Consider the following 18,505-nt stretch of genomic DNA (forward strand, 5'->3'; position numbering starts at 1 on the left):
AAAAAAAAAAACTCCACCTGTCACTACCCACCTCCACTCCCTCACCGCCTTCCAACAAGTTGTTCCTCATTTCCCTAGTCGGATATTAACGTTTGATGTGTCTTTTGTTCTCTTCTGTTCTCGGATATTGTGGATGTAACCAAATTGTTATGTGTCCTTGCCCTAACAAATTTTGGATTAACTCCGATATCATTAGTATCAGAGCTAGTCAAAATCTATTCCTATCCAAGGGTTTCCTCGCATCCGTCTTACCCCTACACTAAAAATTTTCTTTATTATTTCCAAGTCATAGCTAAACTTTAACCAAACCGTAGTTTTCCCATGTTGATTTTCAAAATCAACAACCCAAAATCAATTTTTTATATCCTTTTTCACCTCTCAACTCTAAACCCTAGTCATGCCACCAAGGAGAAAAATGTTCAAGCCTACCCAAAAAAAGATCCAACGAGAAATCCGTGACCTTCAACAGAGGCTTGCTGACATTAAGAATGAAACCCAGGGAGGACTTACCCTCGATGGTGATAAGGAAATTCAAAGAGACGAGAATTTCAACCCCTTCCATAGGGAGGATTTCAGCGATGAAGAACAAATGTCACGGCGTTTCGGAATTTAGTGTCGGGGGATGCTTAGAATGGAGACATCATTTTGAAGGACACAGAAACTTCGAAATAAATTTGGATTTATTAGAATTTAATGAAGGAATGAATCCAAATGATTTTATCGAATGGCTACAATTAATTAAGAGGATCTTTAAGTACAAAGAGATGTTAGAAGATAAAGGGGTAAGCTTGCAGCTATTAAATTGAGAAAGAGCGGCTCCTCGTTGTAGGAAAATTTGTAGAGGCAGAGGAAAAAAGAAGACAGAGAAATTTTTCAAGTACGAAAAGATGAAAGAGAAGCAGATGAGAGACCTAGCACCTTGCTACTACCACAATATGCTTCTGAGACTCCACCATCTGCAACTGAGAGACTTATCAGTGGATTTCACAGCATGTTTTGACCAGTTGCAAATAAAGTGTGATTTGGTCAAGCCAGAGGAACACATCATAGCCCGTTATCTGGACGGTCTGAAGCCCGTTATTAGTAACTTGGTGCAACTAAAGTCTTATTGGTCACTTGGGGATGTTCAGACCTTAGCATTGAAGGTGTGAAGGAAGTAGAAATAGAGCAGACAACCAACACCGGTCAAGCAGCCACCCACAGTTGGAGACACCAACAGGAACATACCTCAAAGAGTTACTGAAACTAATTCAGAGAAGGATAGAACCACCCCCACTTAGAAGAAGCCTGAGAAGAGTAGCATGCCTACTACAGTCCCCCCAAAAAAATGCTTCAGATGTCACAGATTTGGGCACATCATCTTGAGCTACCCGACGAGTCGAGTTGTGTATTTTATCAAGCATGCCGTCATGGAAGAGGTTAGCAACGAGGAGATAGGGTGGGTGTATCATGTTCCACCTGATGAAGGAGAGGCACTCGTGCTTCAATAGGTCATACAGACCAAGGATATGAGAGACCCGTAGTGGTTTCATCACAATATAATCTATATATGTTGTACTATGAATGGGAAGACATGCAGGCTCATCATTGATGGAGGGAGCAATAAGAAAATGACGTAGATACAGACGAAGAAGCAGGACCTAATGACTCAGTGGCACTCCCAGCCATATTCTCTAACGTGGCTGAAAAAGAAAAACAGGATCAGCATTGACCAAATGTGTTTAGTGGAGTTTTCGATTGGGAGCAGGATCAAGTGTATTGCAACATGATCCCCATGGATTCCTGTCACCTTTTGTTGGGAGAACATGGCAATTTAATCATAGGACTCACCACGATGGATTCAAAAACACCTACCCCTTCATCAATGAAGGGAAGTGCACCGTCCTACTTCCTTCGGCAAAGTCAGAGTTCATAGGAGCCCTTGCCATTAGAGCTGCCTCAGTGGGACAGGTATTGGTGATGACATAGGATGATAAGATTGAGAAGAAAGCTTCAGACAGAACAATCAAGACAAAGAACATTTCAGGGCATCATGGTCAATACCTTACCACCATGGTCACCACAATTCGAGGAGTTCAGGTTACTTCCACTTCATATCGGGATGAGCCAACCTTGGGTTAGTTCGGAAAGATCCAGTAGTATATGTGTGTGATGCACAGGCCCTAACCAAATCAGTAGCGAGCATCCAGAAGGTTGGACCGACATGGATGTATATTTGCAAGTGGACAAAGCTCTTCTGATATTTTGGGAGACGGTGCAGCTGACGGTGGGATCCAAGTGCTGCTAGGACGGCAAACGATGAATCATAAGGTTTGACGAATGAATTCAAAGCTTCCCCAACCCCAGGAGACTGACACAATGTTGTTAAGGTTGAACCAGCCGAAGGTTCAACCAAGGCGCTGTCGGCAGCAGGGAGGCCAAACTGGCCGACCCTAATTAAAGCTGGAGTGATGTTGCCTCTCCCCCCCTGTCGTAGGTCTCGTGACTGGTGGCCCCAGCCAGCCCCTCAATTTTTGTCACCTCCACACGTGTTATATCGCTCCCCCTCCCCTCCCTTCCTAATTGTCCTTGGTAGTTGCAACCCCAACCTGCCATCCTTGCTAACCGCAATTCCCTTTCCCCACCTACAGCACTAGCCCCCCCCCCCCCCCAACCAAGATGTTGCTTCCCTGCTTTCCCAATTGTCCCTGGTAGTCGCAACCCCTACCTGCCATCCTTGCTAACCGCAATTCTCTTTCCCCACCTACAGCCTACGTGCACCTGTCGCTACCCATCTTAGCTCCCTCAACCGCCTTCCCCAGGGTTGTTCCTCCTCACCCTAGTCAGCTATCAGTATGTGATGTGTCTTATGTTCTATTTTGGTCTCAAATGTAACCCCGTCGTTGTTTAAGTAATAAAATTATGTTTTCTATCGAATTTCAAATTAAAGTTGGTATCTGAGCATAAACGTCAATGCAAATTTTTCATAAAAATGTTATAAGTAGAATCTCAAGGCACATTTCATATTGTGTAATTTTAAAAAATTATACAAATCAACTACAAAATGAATAGCTGATCGGATTTCCTTTAAATCTCATTAATTCAAAGTGATTAGCTTTGGTAAACAACAAAAGAAGAGGTCATGTAATACATCTACAACAATTTAATGAACATTTGATAATGAAACTGTCCCGCACTATAGCACAACCAAAATCAATTATTTTTTTATGCAGAGGAAAAAAAAAACAAATGACTGCATAAAAAAAAAACCATTTTGAGCTACTCACATCTTCCCGACCAACCAAGCCAGCAATACCTCCACCTTGATTCCAAATAGACTCTACTATTTCCAGTATTCTTCTGTTCACTCTCCATTTGGTACTTCCAAGAGTATCTAGGGCCTAAAAAGAAGAAAATGTAGATTAACAACCTTAAATCTGTAACTGCTACAAAATTATAAGAAAATGTTTGTAAAGAAAATTTTGTTAATTTCATAAGGAAGAAGCGCTTGAGTATTTCAGACTTGGGAGCTCATTGAAGATAAATAACCATAACTCCTATTAGACTGCTAGTAATTTTTGCTAAGTATCGGAATTTGCCATCGCTTCAGGATAAATAATTATTTTTTAACAGAATTTTGCTGTGGCGCTATCAAATAAATCGTTCAGCAAAAAAAGTGAAAAACAAAGCAATTTGTTTATTGCTTCTATGACAAAAGCAGCCAAATAATTATCAAAGAATCAAAACAAGTGTTTTTAAAAAGGATCTCGGTGCTTGCTAAGGCCCTTAGCAGAGGCAAGGTAAGACCATTTTGCATGGCGAATCTCCCAAGCGGGTGCCATTAGATGTGCATAAGCAAATGCCAGTCCTTAAAGGCATAAAACAATGAGGTGGGCAGAGGAGATACGTGCGAACACTATAACAGCTCGATGCCAGTCCTTAAAGGCATAAAACAATGAGGTGGGCACCCAATTTTGACTGAGGAGATACGTGCAAACACTATAACAGCTCGCTGAGCTACCTTTTTCATAATAACAACCGGATACCAAATAATCAAAAAAGCAGAATTAAGCGTTAGAGTGGTGCCGGGCATCACTCAATGGACGCAAGATCGCATACTGCACAGTGGAACAGCAAATGCCACAATTGCGACCGCTCGGTACAAAGCACAAGAAGTGACACCCCTCCTATTTGGAGTGGGGTCCACTCCTATTTTCCCTAGGGCTGTATAGATTGTTATTGTGTTGTTTGAAGGCAATTTTTTTGCATGAATTTGTTTAGGACAGCTGTAGGCATTCGTTTCTACCTTTGAGGGTTGCATCTTAGAGTTTAGGTGGAGCTCCAGATGTATCTCAATCCCAAGGAGGAAATTACTCCTCCTAACCTTCTGCGACATTCCCGCATCGATCCCCATCGTCCCTTCCCTGCTGCAGCCGTCGGAATAGCAATTTTTTTTGTTATCTCCAGCAGTTCCACCAATTTCAGCCACCTCCCTCCCATCACATTCTCATTGCCGCCGAACATAGCCAGCCTCCACCCTTCCCCAACCATCCGCCTCCGCCCTTCCCCAACCTTCCCATCTCGCTTCCCGCCTACTTCCTTCGCTGCTACCACCAAGAACTGCCATCCAACCTGCTGTTCTACCATTCCAACCATCCTTCTGACTTGCTGCCGCCTCGAGTGCAGCCTATCATGTGTCCTTGCAGTCCTAGCTTTCTACCCCGCAATAAACAGCAGTTCTCTCGCTGTCCTGCAATCCACAGCCCTCCTTCACTGATCCTCCCTATCCAAGCCCTTCACTTCGCTGCCAACGCAATTCCATACCCTCCTTTTGTTGTCCCAACAACCCATAACTCGTTGCAATCACCTGCCTCCACTCCCCGACCACCTAGCCAACCTCCACCACCCATAGATCAAACCCTAGTGTGAGTTCATGTCGTGTTTTTTTTCTAATTCCCCTTTCAAGTGTGTTTGATTGTAACCGTCTATTTGCTTTCAGTATAACAATTGTTATTCATGTTGAGGTTTTGGTTAACTTCAACATCATTTGGTATCAAAGTTAGTCTAATTTTAATCTTATCCTAATATTTCTAGCATCCGTCGTACCCAAACCTATCTCCACTCCCCCCAACCACACCCCAAAAAGAAAAAAAAATTTCCCTCATTTCCACTCCCAAAACCTCAAACCCTAACCGTGCCAATGTTAAGATAAGTACAAAACGTCAATCAAAAGTTTACCATGGAAGAGATACAGCGACAACTCCGCCAAGTGCTACAACCGCTCGATAAAATTGAGGAAAGAAGGCCATTCAGAGGGATCACCCGAACTCCATTCGATTATAGAAATAAAGTGTCTATCAGAGGATACAGAAACGAAGTGTCTGTTAGAGGATACAGAGGTAAATTGTCTATTAGAGATTTCAGAGCCTTTATCCCAAAGAAGTGACCTTAAATATCTAAGAAGTCGGGAATTTGAGGTAAGAGTGAATTTTTGCCACATTTTAACGGTCACTTAGATTCGGACGAGCTCATCGAGTGGCTTCATACCTTGGAACTTTTTCTCTGAGTATTAGGACATCCCACAAGATAAATTATGAAACTAGCAGCTAACAACTTAAAGAAGAGTGCACTTTTTTTTTTGTGGCAAATTTTGTAGCATCAACGCCAGCATATAAGGGGAAAGATAAGATCTATACATGGTTCCAAATGAAACGAAAGATGGAGCACTAGTAACTACCAGTTCATCACGGACAGGATGTGCAATTCTTAGCTTCAAAAGTAGAGAGACTGTATTATCGGATGACCACCATACTAACAAGTATAGTTTAATCCAATGATCTTATAGCTAAAGTGCACTCAAGAGAACATCCAAGCTGGCCCTGCCAGAGGAGGCACTAGGTAACAATGGAGAAAACGTGGAAACAATCTGCATTTCAAAAATCATCCCAGCTAGAAAGTATTTAAATTGCCATGGATTTGGACATACAAAACTAGACTGCATAACATTGAGATTGATCTATCTCACAGATTAGGGAACAGTTGAAGAAATAAACAGTGATCCTGAAAAAGATGAAGATTTTAGATGTGATTCTCAACTTCTAGCCGACGAGAAAAGAAACACGTTAGTCCAATCGAATCCCGAAGAGACACTTCGATTGAGTTGACAGTAGTTATTCTAGAAGCTAGTGGGTCTAAAATAATAGTCGTCAGCAGGACTGTTAGTGGAGGTCCAAAAAGGCCATAAGTTTGAGGAGATAATACTAGACACGGAACCTCATATAAGAAGATGTCACAATTTTCAGATACATACCCTACCACACAAGTTGCACCTACTTGGGGAGTTTCCATGCGACGAATTGTTTCATCCCTCAAAGAACTCGAAGGGAGGGAAATTAAACGAGCGACTGGATATGCAAAGGGTTGTTTGGACTAATAAATTGTTGCGTACGGTGGAAAAAGAAGCAAGATCGAGAGGAAAACTTGCCAGAGGAGTCGACTGACACAAAACGAAATCAGGAGGACTGACGAGCACAAGCTAAGGCTTCCCCTTGCATCGAGCAAAGCTTAAGGAGGCGGCGACGTCATTGAGTAGAGGAGACAAGAAATTCAACAAGGGTGTCGGAGTTACAGAAGTATTGGTTCAGAGCAGGCGAGGGCGTCGGTGCGAGAGATCAAACTGAGTAGGCTGAACTTGGTAGTGTAAGAAAAATATTTGAATGCAGGCCCCCTTCTGTTATCTTTTAGACAGGTGAATGACTATCATAGTTATGGCCATAATAACCTTGAAGATCAATTATCAATGGCTCCACGCATGCCTTAGCCTCTAATAAATCCATAAAATTTAAATATATTTCTATATTAACATTCCTATGAATTGGCCTGGAGACTTTCCACGGCTCATTAAACTGATTCACTTCAGTATAACCAGTGCAGGGGGTTTAAGTTGTTGGGAGAATTGATTTATCCGTGATAAGTTTGGTGTAGCTCCCGTGGCAGACAAAATTAGAAATAATCGTCTTAGATGGTTTGGTCACATTAAACGTCGACCATCTGATGATCCGATTAGGAGAGTAGATATTTTAGATTCGACTTATTTAAGAAAGGCAGAGATAAAACTAGAAAGACTTGGGCATCTTGTATAAAAAATATCTTAATTTATTAGAATTAAATGAAATTATGACACTCAATAGGCGCAACAACAACAACAAAACCTTTATCCCACAAAGTGGGGTCGGCTGCATAAATCATTTTTTCTCCAATGCATCTTATTTAATGTCATATTTTCATTTAATTCTAATAAATTAAGATCATTTTTTATACAATAAGCCCAAGTCATCCTAGGTTTACCTCTGCCTTCCTTAACATAAGTCGAATCTAAAACATCTACTCTTCTAATCGGATCATCAGATGGTCGACCTTTAATGTGACCAAACCATCTAAGACGACTCCCTCTAATTTTGCTCATCACTGGAGCTACATGAACCCTATGACGGATATAATCATTTCGCATTTTGTCTCTAAGTGTTAAGCCACTCATCCACCTAATCATTCTCATCCCGGCAACACTTAACTTAGTTTTATGCTTCTCTTTTAAAGACCAGCATTCAGCGCCACAGAGCATTCCAAATCTCACCACCATCTTATACATTTTTTCTTTCAGTCTAAGCGGTATTTTTATATCACACAATAGGCCCGAAGAATTCCTCAACTTCAACCAACCAACTTGAATTCTACTAATAACATCCCCATCAATACCACCATCACATTAAACAATAAACCCGAGATATCTAAAGTGTTCACACCTTTTAATAATTTGATCACCCATAGTTACAATTTTGTCTCTGGAGTTGCTATTACTAACATTTCATTCCATGTATTCAGTTTTAGTTCTACTCAAACAAAGGACTTTAAACTCCAAAGTAGACCTCCATAATTCAAGTTTTTCCTGAGCTTTTTCTCTCGTCTTATTCGCAAGAAGAATATCATCATTAAAAAAGCATACACCAAGGTACATCCTCCTATAAGTGTCCAGTAAGACCATCCATAACTAAAGCAAAAAGTTATGGACTTAAAGCTGATCCCTGACGTAAACTAATAAAAATAGGAAAATAATATGTCAATCCTCCTTTTGTTCGAACACAAGTAACAGTTCTAGCATAAATATCTTTAATGACTCGAATATAAGTCATATCAGCATAATTCTTCTCAAGAATCCAAAGGATGTCTCTTGAAACCTTATCATAAGCTTTTTCTAAATCAATAAAAATCATATATAGATCCTTCTTATTATCTCTGACGCTCAATAGGCGCAATGGAGAAAAATAATTCATGCGTCGACCCCATAAATGCCCCAAAATAGAAACTTAAAATGAAGGATGAATACAAAATTTTGATCCCTTTTATCATTATAAGAATCACATGTAAAGTCAGGCGGGGCCTATTGAGCGGATAAGTCGTAGCCGAAACATCGACGCAATAATACTGTTAGGTAGAACTTTGCTTCGTGGAGAATGTGACATTCCAGGTCGGGACTTTATCCTGGGGATTAAATATAGTGCCGTCGACTTCCATCTTTAGAAGTATAATATTCATCATCATTATTATTATTAAAAAATAATCCCCTAAAAAAAATCACTTGAGATTACTGTTGTTGAGAATTGATTTATGTGAGATCGCATATATTCAAGAGAAACCTAACCCTTAATAAAAGGATCAAGCAAACATGCAGAAAACTTTGTATGTTTACTGTGCGATCAGTAGAGTTGTTTATTTGAATTTTCTTTTAAGTTATTGTGATATATTATGAAACTAACTAATTGATGGTTTTAGCCATAAAAAAAAATTTAAAAGATTTAGATGAAAGCATTGTTAATAAATGAAGGGAGAAAATTGATAAATTGATTAAATGAACTAAAATAACTATAATTTTAATATATGATTATTAGTGGAATTAAGTTAAGCAATAATAAAATAATATTAATTAATTAAGATTGAAAGATTTATAGTTTAATCAAAACATAATTAAAATTAAAGACGAAGGATTATGGTCGAAATTAAATAATGAAATAAGAAAAAAATAACTAATAATGGTTAATTAGCATAATTAGTAATGTGATAAAAATTTTATTAATATGTATGATTTCACATAATAGGTGTTCAATTGAAGGACTTGTGGTTTAAGCAATAAGTCATGAAGAACATCAAGGTGAGTACAATATCATTATTTTATATTAATATTTTGCCTCTTTTCAATCAAATATATTTACTGTTACTGTTATATTTATAACATTGCATACAGATAATTTTTTGTTCTATTAAATTTTATTCATATTGTTGGAATGGCATGTATGCTCAGCATAATTTAAATTATCATAGATATTGATTGGGTACTAGTATATTGATTGAAATACAAAAAAGCATGAAAATATCATTATTAGATAGTGTTTTGTATAGTATAATTGCATGTGCATGTTTGGTTATAATGAAGTTCACATATTTATGATATTAGTGGGGGAACATCAAAATACTCGTTCACGTAAAAGAAAAAAAATATTGATATTGAAATATCTTAGCTGATATAATTTTTAGATGATGCGTTTGTGACGGTTATACAAACATAGAATGATATAGACATCTTGATATAGTAAAACATATTGAATATCATGAAAAATTGCAAGTAATCATATTCATAAACTATCAAATGTTTTATATTAATTTATTAAAAGCTTAATTAGCATGCATATTATTTACTTTCTTTGTGTTACTATAGTTTAGGAATTTGAGTATTCATTGGGTACAGTTAGCTCATTGTTGTTTTAAACTAAACTTTCAGACTTAATTGAGTGACTTAAAAGATGAACGATAGAAGAGGAAATATTTACAAAATACGCGGACGTCTAATGAGATAAATTTAATTGAGATGTTTTAATTAATTTTTTGTTAGTAGCTCTTTCATTTAATTAGATGCTATGGAAAATGATATAAAGATTTTTTTTAAATTTCTCACTGTCTGGTCGTCTGCACATGCTTTGGTTAATTCAAATCCCCGGGTTGGGTTATGGCAAAAGTGGTACCATAGTTAAGATTTATGATTAATTAATGTACTTTTGATGAAAGAGACAATAGGATAATAATAATAATTAAAATTTTAAGTTAAATTAATAATTATATCCATTCAGTCATAGGGATACATCCGAAATTATAGGAGAAGAAAGTCTAAAAGAAAACGATGAAATACAACATACTATAAATGTGAACCCAAAAGCCCTGACCCAGTTGATGGCGGCCATAACGCAATTGATTGAGGAGAACAAATCGTCGCCTATTGGAAGTGATATAGTTGTTATGGATAAGTACTTATAAATATCTTACGATTTATGTCCACATTTGTTTAAGGGAACTGAAAATTCAATTGAAGCAAAAAATTAACTCATGCAAATTGAGAAGATATTAGATAATATGGACTATATGAATGAAAGAAGAATGTCATTCGCTACATTTGTGGTGGATGAAGAAACTGAAAAGTGGTGGTGCAAGCAGCATCAGGAAAAACTAGGAGACAGAAAAAACTAGGAGACATATTGAACATTATGGCAAGTTGGGAAGAGTTTGTGAAGCTTTTCAGAGAGTGGTTTGTACATTTATCTGCTCGAAGAAAAATGCAAAATAAATTTATCAGAATGGTACTAAGAGAGAAGACGATCATGCAGTGCAAAATAGAATTCACTACATTATTAAGGTACATGTCACGGTTAATCGCTAAAGCAGCAGAAAAGTGTTGTAGATTCCTTTCAGGATTAAAGAATTCAATCACACAGTCGTTGATGCCTTTGGAGATCAATGAATACTCGGTAAATGGAATGGGCTAGAAGAGTGGAGATTGATTATCAACTTAGTCGGAAGCATAAGAAGACACACAAGAAGACGAGTATTGATGAAGGAGAACATGCAGATCAATCAGAGAGATCAAATGGGAAGAAGTCCAAGTTCAATTTGGGTGAAATTAAAAGAGACAAGTCACAGAGTATTGTAGTCACTTGTGTCAAATATGAAAGACAACATAAAGATTAATGTTTGATGGGCTCTAACACTTGCTACTAATGTCGTCATTCAAGTCATATGCAAGATATTGTCCATCGCTCAGCCAAAAGAGCATTGCAGATCAAAAAGCAGGTGGAGTTCTTTCACAGAAGGCTGCATGAGGGTGGAGTGTGATAGAGTCAATAGCTTTAGCTCCAACCCAAGTTCAACCAAGTCAACTTGTTCGACCTCAAGTTTATTTTTTTAGTCATAGTGAGCCTGAAGAACCTACTGCTACTTATGGTGATAAGGTCTGATGAGTTTGGCATTTTTTTATATGTAAGGGTATTTTCCTAGCACACTTTCTTGTTTCAATAACTAATATTTTAGATATGTTATTATCCTGATCTTGTTGATGAGGAGAGTATAATTGAGCCGCCTTATATCAGGTCTTTACTTTACAGTATCACTTTTTGGTTCAATTGTTCAGCACAAAGAAGGCAAAAGTAATTTAATCAAGCATGAAAACAATTAACATATATGATGTAAAATGGAAGGACTTATAGCCAAGTTCCAGCTTGATGAGAAATGACTTTCATAATGTGAATAAAGAACCAATTGATGCATGAAAAAATAAAATACTAGACAACAATAAAATAATTGTTTCTGGCAAAGAAGGAAGAAGGACCTCAAAAACTTTATTTAGCTGTCTTTTAGGAACACTTTTAATCGCATTTTGTTGTTCCTTAGCTCCATGGGTACGCATCACATAGGAAGGTAAGAATAAATGCCCACCCTTATTATATCTGATCAGACAAAATCAAAATACATAAACAAGTAAACAGAAAGTAAAGGAGTACCCATAAAGAAAGCATACTTAACAATATTAAACCGTGTATGAAAATTGCATGGATGCCCAGACAAAAGCTAAACCAAAAATATGGGTGCAAAGAGCACTCCCAAGCTCAATGCTATATCGCACAATTTAGTTAAGTAGACTTGAAGCATTCGAAAACTTAGAATCGTATATAATTAAAAATGAAAATGTAGAGCTTCAAATAGGTTATAAAGCTATCTATTTAAACATACCCTTTCCACTTTTTTGGTGGTATCAACATTGGCATGTAAGGAATCACCATCAGCCTGGCCTGAAAAATGAGAAACGAAGAAAGAAAGCAAACAAGTCTCACTTTCAGCTTGACAAAATACACCATAAGAAACCACAAGAAAGAAATAGAAATGTTGCAGGGATATAATACTTATGTTTTTGGTTGCTAAACTAGCAACATAAAAAGCTGGCTTACTGAGGGTGAAAATAAAAAGAAAAACAACCAGCCCGATATTAAAAAATAATTATAAAATCCAATATACGGAAACACTTGGATACATAATTAAATAAAAATATATTCTCTGAACATAAAAAGGTATATCTGGTCAAAATACATTTAAAAAAAAAAATACAAAGATAAGCAAAACTTACAGTGCTACCAAGTCCCATGTGGACTAATGCATGGCATTCAACAACACCATATTTGTTCTTTAATTTTCTATACAAAATGCATATTAATAAGGAATGAATATATTTTCAATAATCTCAGCAGAATAGAATTGGGGTAATACTCAAATTTTCTTACCCATCTTCCACGGAAACAGTTTTTAATTTGTGCATAAAAGCTGGAAGAATATCCGGTGAATGGTCACCAAATTGATCAATTGGTGGCTGCACAAAAGCTGATTCTATCAATAGCTTAATCAAACGAGTTCCCAACTGCATAGATAACAAGTCTCAGTTTACAGAGCAAAACAGCAAATCATGATCTAAAATTTAAAAGCAAGAAAGAAAGATAGCCAGACCTTAGCTTGAGCATCTCGTCCCCAAGGTTCCATATCAATCTCCTCTTTCAAAAGTTTCTGAACCTCGACCAGTCTTTTCATTTTGATAAACTTCATCACAAGTTTTTGTCGTTTCTGCTGCTCTTTCGTAGAAATAATATCTGGGCACACTCTGTTCCTTCGTCTCTTACTCTTCTCAACATAGCATTGGATCCTAACCTGTCAATAAAGAGAGAAACAAAATTAAAGCTTGAAGCAAGAACAAAGAAGGCCTCCCAACTTAATAGAGCTAACTAAAAAATGAAAATCATGTATATGATCCATGCGTTGTAGAGTTATTATTCACCTAAAAATGGCCCAAAGCCATAGTTTCATAACCCATTAAAGCGCACAACATTCATAAAGAGCATAATGATTCAAGCTGCTTTAATGTTGATTAAGAATTATTCATAACATAATAAAAACGAATCATATCGATTGTGCAAAAAAAAATAGTTGTCCGATATTTGAGTCATTGTAACAAGTCGAATTAGTATGTTTTTGAAATGTAAATTGAATGCCCAGAGGGTGCTTATCCGCGGGGTAAGATCAATAGCATAAACTGTGAAAATTACTGCCAACTAGAGCCTATAATGATGTTTCTGCACTTGGAAGGAGCATTAGAAGCCTTTGACAAATCATTTTCAAATCCTATGCTTGGCAACTATAACATCTCAAACTCTCACTCATCGAGGTATCGTCCACTTTGGCCTAACGGCCTCACGATTTTATCCCATTGGTTTAACAATCTGGGGGGGGGATCGCTCCCGCATGTGCAGGCTTAACTTCAGAATTTATGATTAAATTCCAGTCGTTACACCAAAAAGCATCACGAGTTTTAATAGTTCAGCTGCAATTTACTTGAGGGGTTTCGTAATATTTTATTTTTAATATTGTGAAATCCCTCAAGTAGAATAAAGTTGAACCCAAAACATCGAGGCGTCTTTTAGTGTAACGGTTGAAATTTCGTCAAAAGCTCCAAAGTTAAGCATGCCCATGCAGAAGCACTCTAGGAAAGTTACACCAATTGGGCAAAAACGTGAGGCTACTGAGCCAAAGCATGCAATATCTCAACATATGAGAATTTAAGTTATTCCAAATGATATCAAAGCATTACACTATCCTGAATATGGGAATTAAGTTTCAAACAAAAAAAATTGTTACGCCGTGGGAGCCGCAACTTGAATCTGTAGGGGCCACCTCTATAATCCTTATGCATGATGAATGATTCTGGGCTGAGAAAACTAACGAAGACATCAGTTACTTAAGTGAGGGAGATTGTGAAACCCCTTAAATAAAATAAAGTTGTACTCTTTAATATCGAGATTCTTTTGGTATAACAGTTGAATTTCATCAGAAAATCCAATGTTAAATGTGCTCGTGCAAGAACACTCATGGGAAATTACACCAATGGGGACCATGAGGCAGTCCAAATCGGGCAATATCTTCGATGTATGAGAGTTCGGGTTGTTACAACAACAACAATAGTGGTTGGTATTCTTGAAGGATGTTGGATTAATGTAAAAGGCTAAGCCTCATAACAAGAGGTTAGGTGTCATAGACACTCAAAACAAACTACTAAACAACTGCTAATGGGTTTTAAGATGAACTATAGGATAAGAGACTCAATGAAATGAGGTGTCAAATTGCAAGTAGAGAAGACAAATGAGAGTGGAAAAAGGAGCTCCTTCTTCTGTTAGGGCACAAAAAACTTACAAAGGAATTGACGATAAAGATAACATGATGATGAAGAATAAAATGAAGTGTGTTCCATGAGGGCTTGGTTAATAAGCTTTAATTGGTCAAGAATTCTCATGTATGCTTTTAAAAGGATGATGCGCTTAGATAACATCTACCACAACTTCTGCATTCCTATATGAGCCTCCTAAAAACTAGGTCACCAAAGTTGCACCATGACACTATTGTGCACGATTGCCAAAAACGGAGATCATAGCAATATGCATTATATAGTGCCTTTATATTTTACTTCGTCAAACCCGAGATAAGGCTTAGCTTTACAGAAATATCACATGCATAGGTTTAAGTGAAATACAAAGTAAGAGATGTTCATAAGGAGAAGAATAGGTAGGTGCAAGCAATATCATTAAATTTTATTAAGTCAATAGCTCTTCCTAATTAGGGGCATCAATCCAAGATATCTACAAATAAAAAAATAAGAAAAGAAACAAGCACAAATATTATCAGAAGATGTAACATTGCAGCTAGAAGTTCATGGTTCTAAAATCAACAAGCACAAATATTATCAGAAGATGTAACATTGCATCTAGAAGTTCATGGTTCTAAAATCAATATGACGCATCCTTCTTACAATCCCCTTACTCCCATACATTGAGGTGTTTCTTGATTATCTACTTCTTAGTCCTTCTTAAACAAGTTGCTTATTCTTTAATCCTCTCATTTTCCAATTAAGACTTCCATAACAAGAGAGATATTTGATATTCGTAAATCAATATAGTTTAAGGCGAAGCAAAATGTTAGGCATCGCATCACTTGTCTCTGGAGCGCAAGTTTAAGTAAAGTGTATGTCACACTGCTTTACTACGTCATGCAGTAGTGTCATGCACTTGGTTCAAAAAGATCAAGACAAAATCATGAATAAAATTTCATTATTCAATTCAGCATTTACCATAATAAATAAGTGTAAACAATTACTTCTTATTATATCTTGTAGTCATAGTTCTTTTTTTTTTCCGCTGGAGCTAGTTACTCCTTGGTTTTCACGTCACACTCTCTCATTGGTTGGTTTTCTCATACACTTTGCAGTGATTCTTATTGTTGGCAATATTATCAATTAGTTTGCAAGCTTCTTCGCAATAATGCTTCTTGATGCGTCAAATTCACACACTATCTTGATTCACATTGCCCCTGCCTTAAGGTCTCTAGTTAGTCACTCGATCTCCGATCGCATATGCACACACAAACACAATCAATCTCAAATTGTACGTAAGTCTGTTATCAAATATATTTTGAATTTCTCTTGACCTTGCTAATGAATAATAAGATTTGGCTATTGATAATATCCAAAAGGCAACAAGTGATTGAAAAAATAGATCAGAATATTACAAAACTAAGGTAATAACCACATGATGTAATAATCAAATGCCTTTATGGCTTGTTTGATTGCAAGTATTTAAAATTTCATAGAAATTTAAATGTAATGTAAACTCCGTATTTTGGAATTCAGGATATTATTGCACTCAGTTGGAACTAATAAAAATAATATTAAAAATATATATATTTGAACCTGAAGCTTTGTTACGAGAGGAGGTGATATCAACTCGAGCAGGGGAGCTCCAAACAAAGATTTTTAAGTCTAGGAGGCCACAATGAAGGTCTTCGATTTGCACAGGAGCAACTTCATCATCGTGCATGGTTGTTTAGGCGTCATGAACTCCATAAGGCCATAACTATGAAGGTGAAGCCATCCTCGAGGTGGGTACGGATGGCATAGTGAGATTGTGCAAAGGAGTTTGAGTTGTGACATCATTTCATCGCACATGGCATTTAAAAATCACCGAAATCGGACAATTTCCAAATGTACAGAAAATATGCTAATTGAGGAATCATTAATCTCTCAACAAATTACTTTTACTTTTTTTGTCTTCTACCTAAATGCCAAAAAATTCAAAACTTCTATATTTATTTTACGGTGTACAAAAATGCCAAAAAATTCAAAACTTCTATATTTATTTTATGGTGTAGAAATTCTACTTGCAACCAAATATCCATTAGAAAATAAGAAAACTAAAGGAGTGAGGAGGCATGGGCTAGGGCTCGTGGCATTAATGTGAGGATGAAAAAAAATGGTATCATACAACCAATCAAAGGAATAAGAAAAAAATTGTAGTAGAAAGCAAGTACTAGAGCATAATTTACCTTAATTTTTACTTAACAAAAATGAAGTATAACTATGCTACACTCCACATCCCCAAATGATTTTGTTTTCATTTTTTTTTTTTTCTTTTTTTTTTTTGAAGTACCTCTTTAAATAATATTGCATCCATTTCACAACTACAGAATTTTTTCCTAGCAACAAAAAACGCCATGAAATTCATTCCTTCAGATTGAGCAATCGTCAACCCTCGCCCGCATCCCCAACAAAACTTGTTCGTTGCATTTCTTCTATTTCCATTGATCCCACAACTCCGAATTGAAATTAATCTTGTTACTTTTACAGCCCCTCCCTCCTGCCAGTCTGCCAGCCCTCGCTGTTGCTGGGAAGTAAATGAAAAAATTGCGGAAACATTTTTCATGCCAAGTAATCTGCACTCATTGACTTCTGATATTTCTCAATCCCAAACAGAAACGAAAAGTGAGGAAAGTTTCATGCGTGCATTTGAGAACTATCAAGACATACATTCAAATATTCTGTCAATTAAAAATACTTCTAAGGGCCTGTTTGGGACAGCTTAAAAGGGCCCGTTTGGGACAGCTTAAATGTGCGGCGGCGTTTTTGAAAACGCCGCCGTAGCGTTTGAAAATCACGTTTTTACTGCGTTTTTTAGAACAACTTTTTTTATTCCCCGCGATCCGCGTTTTGGCTCCAAAATTTCCTTCGGCTACCCTCAACCCCGCAGCCGACCTTCCTTCGCACACTTGCTCGATCTCGCCTCTGTCGCTCCTCCGCAGGTAACAAAACAATCGTCTCATCCCTTCTTTCCCCTATTTCGCCGAGAGATCTGAGATTGGCAAGAAATTTCAGTCGATCCAGTTGTTTGGAAGTGTTGAGTTGGCTAAACCTAGATCTACTTTGATAAAAATATAGATTCGCTGTTTCTGTGATATGTTTGAAGCATCAAGGCAGTTCCCTTCTTCATTCCTCATCCCAACCTATCGTCGAACAGTGCATATTCACAGCAATCGAATTTTTTTTTACCGTTTTATGTTCATATGGACTCCATGTTATTCAAAGTTAGTGATTCTTTTAGGTTATTGTTTTTTTCCCTGCCATTCCATTCTTTGAGGGTATTTGTTGAGGGTAGTTTTAAAAAAAGCTATAGATACATTGGCTTCCATGGATTTCGTCTTTCAGAACAGAGAAATTCACTTTAGTATCATAATTTATTTTTTTCTAATGCAGGGATATCATTAAGAAATAGTTTAGTGGTTAGATTTGCAAAAACATAAGAGTTGGGTCATATGTCTGTGAATGCTCCATGATGTTACAGAATTTTATAATATACGTATGCTCTCCATGTGTGTTGTCTAACATTTGAATTGAGTTATGATACTTTTATTTTTTTCAATTACAAAAAGCCAATCATTTACTATGCATATGGCTTAACAACGAGTCGTGCATCAATCATTGATGTGTTAGAGATGGAATATGCAGGCCTTTATGGTCTTCAATTTACTGAATTTATTTCTCTTAGCATAATTAAGAAAGCGAGATTAGTTGTACTTAAGCATGAGGCAATGATGGAGTTCACAGCATGCAACCATGAAAAGGCTGTAGATTGATATACAAATACAGCAAGGAAAAAAAGCATTGAGCAACTCAATTGGATGGTTCTAAGAGAATCAAATCCATTTCCATCCTTGCAATCTTTTTTTTCTGGAAAATTTAATTTTTTTTCTTACATATTAGCTGCCAATTATCATTACTTCAATCCAA

At 36.9% G+C, this 18,505-nt stretch overlaps 1 protein-coding gene across 1 annotated transcript in view; it reads right to left on the bottom strand.

Moving 5' to 3' along the window:
* LOC110037441 (DNA-directed RNA polymerase 3, chloroplastic-like) overlaps positions 1 to 18,505 on the bottom strand; it is a gene marked incomplete at its 3' end in the record, with an annotated part of 66,591 nt that overhangs the window by 39,244 nt on the left and 8,842 nt on the right. The window contains 6 exon segments of the mRNA XM_020742096.1: positions 3,267 to 3,380; positions 11,687 to 11,804; positions 12,088 to 12,146; positions 12,479 to 12,545; positions 12,633 to 12,766; positions 12,853 to 13,050. Coding sequence (XP_020597755.1) covers positions 3,267 to 3,380; positions 11,687 to 11,804; positions 12,088 to 12,146; positions 12,479 to 12,545; positions 12,633 to 12,766; positions 12,853 to 13,050 — 690 coding nt within the window.

This window comes from Phalaenopsis equestris, unplaced genomic scaffold (assembly GCF_001263595.1).
Source record: "Phalaenopsis equestris unplaced genomic scaffold, ASM126359v1 Scaffold000002, whole genome shotgun sequence".
In the NCBI taxonomy this organism is placed as follows: Eukaryota; Viridiplantae; Streptophyta; class Magnoliopsida; order Asparagales; family Orchidaceae; genus Phalaenopsis; species Phalaenopsis equestris.